At 58.5% G+C, this 6,155-nt stretch overlaps 1 protein-coding gene across 1 annotated transcript; it reads right to left on the bottom strand.

Moving 5' to 3' along the window:
- Positions 1-1,754: 1,754 nt before the first annotated feature.
- ATP5PO (ATP synthase peripheral stalk subunit OSCP) lies at positions 1,755-5,321 on the bottom strand. The gene is made up of 7 exons (XM_059466212.1): positions 5,252-5,321; positions 5,047-5,097; positions 4,352-4,462; positions 3,720-3,849; positions 3,494-3,606; positions 2,243-2,329; positions 1,755-1,936 (listed from the first exon to the last, which is right to left on the bottom strand). The coding sequence occupies exons 1-7, from the start codon at positions 5,279-5,281 to the stop codon at positions 1,823-1,825; spliced, it is 636 nt and encodes a 211-aa protein (XP_059322195.1). The 5' UTR covers positions 5,282-5,321; the 3' UTR covers positions 1,755-1,822.
- Positions 5,322-6,155: the final 834 nt, after the last annotated feature.

Raw genomic sequence — 6,155 nt, 5'->3', positions numbered from 1 at the left:
TGGGCATCATCCCACTGGGAATCATCTGGGACACTCACATCTCTCTGCAGGGACAGCTCGTGGGATCTTTTGTCTTTTCCCCATCCCAACTCCTGCTGCCCTCTCATGTCTATTTCCCACTGGGTTACCTCTTGGGTTGTGAAACATTTTTCCCCCTCTCACACCTCTTGGTCCATCTCACTGAGGACTCTCCCCACTGCTACAGCTCCTGGACTGGGACAGATTCTCTCCCTTCCTAGAGCTCTTGGTGTGTCCCACCTCTGCACTGGGAAACTTCCCCAGCTCTCACACATACCTGGCATTGGTACAGCTCTTGGCAGCTCCTGGATCTCTGCTGGGACATTTCTTGGACTCTCAGCACTTCTCTCTTGCACACCTTCCCACTGGGAAAGCTCCTCTTCAGTGTCACCTTCCCACTGGGAAAGCTCGCGGTCTGCTCGGGCAAAGGGCCTCTCCTCCTCCTCAGTCTGTGACAGGGGCAGCACTGACCTGCCCACTGCCCCCGACCACTGCCCGCTGGGGGCCTCCAGCCAGCTGGGCAAGGGGCTGGCGACCGGGAGTTGGAGTTGCCTTTGTCCTCCTCGCTGTCCTCGTCTGTCGCTGTCGGCCTCTGTCGCTGTGGGCGTCCAGCGCAGACAGACACAGGGAGCTGCTTCCTGCACAGAGAGCGGCTCTCCTGCGACTGGGCACCGCAGGGCTCTGCGCCCCTTAGACACCCTCAGCCAGGCCGGGGCTCCCTGATGTCACAAGGCTCTCTGGCCACCACCACGTCCCACATCACAAAGGGCCCCGACACCGTGTGCCTGTGTCACCAAGGGCCACCCGGGGCAGCCCAACATCAGTGCAGCAGCCAGGAAGTTGCTGGGAGCAGCCCCGCACTTGTGGCCTTTGGCCCCTGCTGTGCCCAGAGCCCTGAGAGGCTTTGGCCACGCTGCCCCAGGACAGCCCCAGCCCCACAGTGCAGAGCCCTGGCTTTGCCGCCTGCGCTGCCCAGGGCACCAGGAATTGGCCGCACGGACGGGCCGGGCACTCGTGGGCAGCGGCTCCAGGAGCCGCGGGAGCCCGGGCAGCAGGGGCGTCCCTCAGGGCTCTGCCGGGCACCGGGGCTCGGCCCTGCCTTCAGCAGCGACAGCCGGGGGCACCGAGCGCGGCCTGGGCGCCTTTGCCGGGCACGGGAAGCCGAGCGGGGCAGGGGCAGCGCGCAAGGCCGGGGCCATGCACAGGCACCCGGCCGGGCCGGAGAAGCGGCACCACGAGAGCCTCCTGCGCTGCCACAAGGCCGGGCCCGGCTCCTGCAGCTGCCTCGGGGCACTGCCCGAGGCCGCGACTCCTGCAGCTCTGCCCTGGCCTCTGCGGCGCCACGGGCACAGAGGCCGGGCCGGGGCTCGCTCCCTTCTGCCCGCAGGGCGCTGCCCAGGGCTCCCTGCCCGCCGGGGCCGGGGCCGGGCGCTGAGGGAGCGGCGCCGCCTTTGCTGCCGCCCTCAGGGGCTCTGGGTATCCCTTCCCTCTGTCTTGGCAGTCCAGACCAACCCCCAGAGGTTTCTGGGGAGCCTGGCAGTCCCTCCACAGCACTGCCCCCATTCATCAGCTCCCTCAGTGCTCTTTCCATGTCCTTCCCAACATCCTTCCCCAGCGTGAGCCCCTATTTCAAGCCCTGCCACGAATGTTCAGCCACAGCTACAGAAACTCAGGGCGGCTTCAGCATCTTCCTCCCTCAGGGCTGTGCTTCCCCAACCAAAACACTGGGCACCACCTCCACGAGAAGGAAGAATTTTATTGTTTCCATGTGTCAGGTTTCCCTGGGAACCACCAGAACAGCTCTCTAGACAGTCTCTCTCATTATTTTGGTGAGTTTCTGGATCTTGGACCTTGTTGACATGTCCACGTACTTCTCCCCAATATTGACAATCATGCCACCAAGGATTGCTGGGTCAGTCTGAGGAAGGAACATTAAACAGAAAGTTGATTAGCAGTAATTTGTTACCATAGGACACAACTTTTATAGTAGTAAAGAAAGAAAAAAAAAAGCTTTTCAAAGAGCCTTTTTTGAGATGATTTTGCTGTCATTGCATTCCAAAGTGAACATTTTAGAAATTAAAACATCATCATGTCTATAAGAAGCACGGAACTATGTAACAAAGTAACTGGACTCAACAAAACTTTTTGTTTTCATAAAAATCAGAGACACAAAGGCCCTTAGCGTGAACTTAGTAACACTTATTTGAAAGTCAAGAATCCAGACCTTAGTCTCCAGTTTCAACACCTCTCCTTTGGCCAAGAACCCATTCAGAGCACTTTTCAGTTCACTGAGGTTAGCCTCATCCAAGGGCTGAAACAAAACAACAGAAGAGCAGGAAAATGAAGGACTTAAAAATACTCAATGATATAATGATAATAAATTACATAATAATAATATATACTCAAATGATATAAATTATATAAATTTTCTTCTTCATGACACACTTCCACCAGGAATGCAGCATTGTGGAACACGGATAATCAAGGGCAGCACAGGAACAACAACCACTTTGTGCCTTTTTGATTTCATGAAACATTTTCCTGTTTGGAAGAAGAACAGGGGCAGCTCTACGTGCAGCTCTACCAGCCTGACTTCTGTCAGCCCCTGGGTTCACACACAGGAAGGAAAACCGTGAGCTGTTGAGCTGCAGTGGGATGAAGAGTTTCCACTTTGGACCAGGAACTGCTGGGTATCAGCCCTCTCTTTGCAGCAATTTGTTCAGCTTGGCAGAGGTGAGACACGTCCTCACTGCTCTCACAGCAAGTACTTCAATAACAGAGTGCAGCCTTAACTGGGAGACGTTTGTCTTTCCTGTCATTCCCTATCTTTCCTCCCTGTGGAAACCCAGGGCACCAGGAATATTTCTGTGTCTGCTCTGGGGTGCCCTGACCCCCAGGGCAGCACTGACTCTCACCCTCATCCATGGAGAAAGTTTGCCAGACTTCAACATAGACTGGAATCCACAAAAGTGTGCAATAGATTATAGAGAGCAGTGTAGGTGTATCACTTGGTGAGAAATTGAGGGTTTGGGGTTTTTAGTCTGTTGTGGATGGCAGCAAGATGGGGGGCACAGGGTGTTGTCCTGGGTTTGTTCTTCATGCTTCTTCTTCCTCCTTCTCCACGGGTTTGGGTGGCATTTTGTAATTGGGCGGAAAAGTCCACATTGCAACACTTTGGGATCAGTTATTGGATTAAAAGGGAAAATAATTCAGGTGTCAGTTCTTAATTGCATAGTTCAGTCCTAAAAGACCTTGTAACAAGAGATTGTTGGCCATTTTGTGCCTTCTAATGAAAAGCTGCAGAACTCACAGGAGTGAGACTGTTTTACTGATAACAGATAATAAACACCTGAGTGTGAACGTGAATTACTGTCCCAAGTGCCTTCAATCCAGAAACGGAGAAACCAACAACTGGGACCCCCACACTGCCACTGCCTGTGTTTGCTGCCACTGCCTGTGTTTGCTCCCAGCCCACCTGGGCCGTGGTGACCGTGCACACCACCTCCCCTCGGACGGCGCTCATGATCTTCCCGAAGGCTGAGACGATGCCCGGGGTGTAACGCAGGCGGCCGTTCTCAGCCAGCAGATCTGCAAAACAGCCACACACCGAGGCCTTCAAGCACCTCCAGAGGCACATCCCAGCATCCATTCCAGCAGATGGCACTGCTGGGATGCCCTCCTGAAGCCCAGAGGTCACTCACTCATCAGGTTGACGGTGATTGGGGTCATCTTCTCTCTTGCCAGGGCTTCGTTCACGGCTTTTTGTTTCACGGAGCTCTTGGTGTGAGGGTTCATCACCACACTGGACAGCTTGGGGTCCTTCAGGAGGCTCTGAGGGGATACACAGAGATGTGACAAATGCCAGGGGTTTTCCTGCTGTCACAAGGCCCACCTGGAGCAGCCAAGGCAGGCAACAGGGGCACTCCTGGAATGAGAACAAAGGGGCTCTGGAGCTGATGGGAAGTGAAATGGCAGCTCCAGCCAGAGAATCAGGGAATGGTTTGGGTTGGAAGGGACCTTAAAGATTGAATGGACACGGACACCTTCCACTATCCCAGATTGCTCCAAGCCCCTTCCAACCTGTCCTTGGACACTTCCAGGGGAGGAACAGCCACAGCTTCTCTGGGCACCCTGTGCCAGGGCCTGCCCACCCTCCCAGGGAACAACTCCTTTCCAATATCCCATTTAAACACCAGGGCCACAAGCAGGCAGTGCAGGTGCCAGCAGGATGGCAGTCTCACAGGTCACGGGAGCTCAGCCCCCTCCCTACTGGGGAGGAGCAGGGAACCCTCCCCACTCCCACCCCTGGCAGCCCTGGCTGGGAACGCCTTACCCACACCCGGGTCAGCTCCTTCTCCACCTGCTCCAGCTTCTTCTGCTTGCTGGCAGCCGAGTAGAGGGCGGTGGCATAGCGCCCCTCCAGCCCGTACACCTGGATGGGCGGCTGCAGGAACGCGGGCGGGCGCTGAGCGGGGGGACCCGGGCAGAGACCCCTGCCCCGGCCAGCCGGGAGCCCCCTGCACCCTCCCCTCACCATGACCATCTCGGCCACCCGCCCTGAGCCACCCAGAACCCGCCTGGACACCCCCCTTGACCACCCCTGGGATCCCCTGGATCTCCTCATGACCTCCACTCCTCACATCAACCACCCTGGAGACCCCTCCGAGGCCCTGCAGGACACCCCTGCCCCTCATTTTCACCAGCTTGGAGACCCCTTCAGGACACCCCTGCCCCTCGTTTTCACCAGCTTGGAGACCCCTTCAGAACATCCCTGCCCCTCATTTTCACCAGCCTGGAGACCCCTTCAGAACACCTCTGCCCCTCATTTTCACCAGCCTGGAGACCCCTTCAGAACACCTCTGCCCCTCATTTTCACCAGCTTGGAGACCCCTTCAGAACACCTCTGCCCCTCATCTTCACCAGCTTGGAGACCCCTCCCGGCCCCTTCAGGACACCCCTGCCCCCTCATTTTCACCAGCCTGGAGCCCTCCCTACCCTTTCCCTCTGACATCGCCCCTGCCCCCTCACCTTGACCAGCTTGGTCGCCGGTCTCGCCGCCGTCGTGCTCAGCTGCCGCACCTGGGGGGGAATAAGGGGGAGAATGGCGGGGTCGGCGCGGCCCTCGAGGATCGGGAGGGAGGGGAACGTCCGAGGCCCCGCGCAGGGCTGGAGGGCGGCAGACGCCGCTGCTCCCCCCGAGAGCCGCCCAGGCCCCGCCGCCCCCCAGTTTCACCTTCAAGACGAGCCCCGCTGCCGCCGCCATCTTTCCCGGCTGCCCCCAGGGTCACCGCGCACTGCGCAGGCGCCCCGGAGCCACGCCCACCCCAGCGCCATTAGGGCCGCTCCTGCCGCGGGGCACGCTGGGAGCTGTAGTTCCACGGGGCGGCGCCATCGGGCTGCGCGCCCCCTGCCGGGCAATTGGGGGAGCGCAGCCCCCGCGCCCAGCTGGGGTCCCTGCGGTGTCCCTGCGCAACCACTGTCCCTGTGCCACCGGGGTCCCTGTGGGGTCCCTGTATCCCTGTGACAGGACACACATGTCCCTGTGCCACCACTGTCCTTGTGCCCCCAGTGTCCCTGTGGTGTCCGTGTGGTGTCCCTGTGTCCTCAGTATCCCTGTGGTGTCCCTGTGTCACCAGTGTCCCTGTAGGGTTCCTGTGGTGTCCCTGTGTCCCTCTGGTGTCCCTGTGCCACAAGTGTCCTTGTGGTGTGCCTGTGTACCCAGTGTTCCTGTGCCCACAGCATCCCTGTGCCCATGGTGTCCCTTTGCCCCCAGTGTCCTTGAGCCCTCAGTGTCACTGTCAGTGTCCCTATCTCCCTGGTGTCCCTGTCCCCACGGTGGCCCCGTGCCCTCAGTGTCCCTGAGCCCTGGTGTCCTCCATGGACTTCTCCAGCCCGCGTACTTCCCACAGGATCAGTTCTTCAGGATCAGGCTGTACCTGTGTGGGTCCTGTATCCATGGGGTCATTCCTGCAGGACCTGTCCCATGTGGGTCCTTTATCCATGGGGTCATTCCTGCGGGAACTGTCCCAGTGTGGGTCCTTTATCCACGGGGTCATTCCTGCAGGACCTGCCCCATGTGGGTCCTTTATCCATGGGGTCATTCCTGTGGGAACTGCCCCAGTGTGGGTCCTTTATCC

Source organism: Ammospiza nelsoni, chromosome 2 (genome assembly GCF_027579445.1).
Source record: "Ammospiza nelsoni isolate bAmmNel1 chromosome 2, bAmmNel1.pri, whole genome shotgun sequence".
Classification (NCBI taxonomy): domain Eukaryota; kingdom Metazoa; phylum Chordata; class Aves; order Passeriformes; family Passerellidae; genus Ammospiza; species Ammospiza nelsoni.
Note: the sequence above shows the minus strand (reverse complement) of the source record. Positions and strands in the feature narration are given on the sequence as shown.

Bases quoted from the DNA above. Each gene is read 5' to 3' on its own strand.
- ATP5PO (XM_059466212.1), bottom strand. From the start codon at position 5,281: ATGGCGGCGGCAGCGGGGCTCGTCTTGAAG. The intron at 4,463-5,046 runs GTGAGGGGGCAG...GCGTTCCTGCAG, and splicing joins CGGCGACCAAGCTGGTCAAG to CCGCCCATCCAGGTGTACGG. The intron at 3,607-3,719 runs GTGAGTGACCTC...GCTGTTTTGCAG, and splicing joins AATCACCGTCAACCTGATGA to ATCTGCTGGCTGAGAACGGC.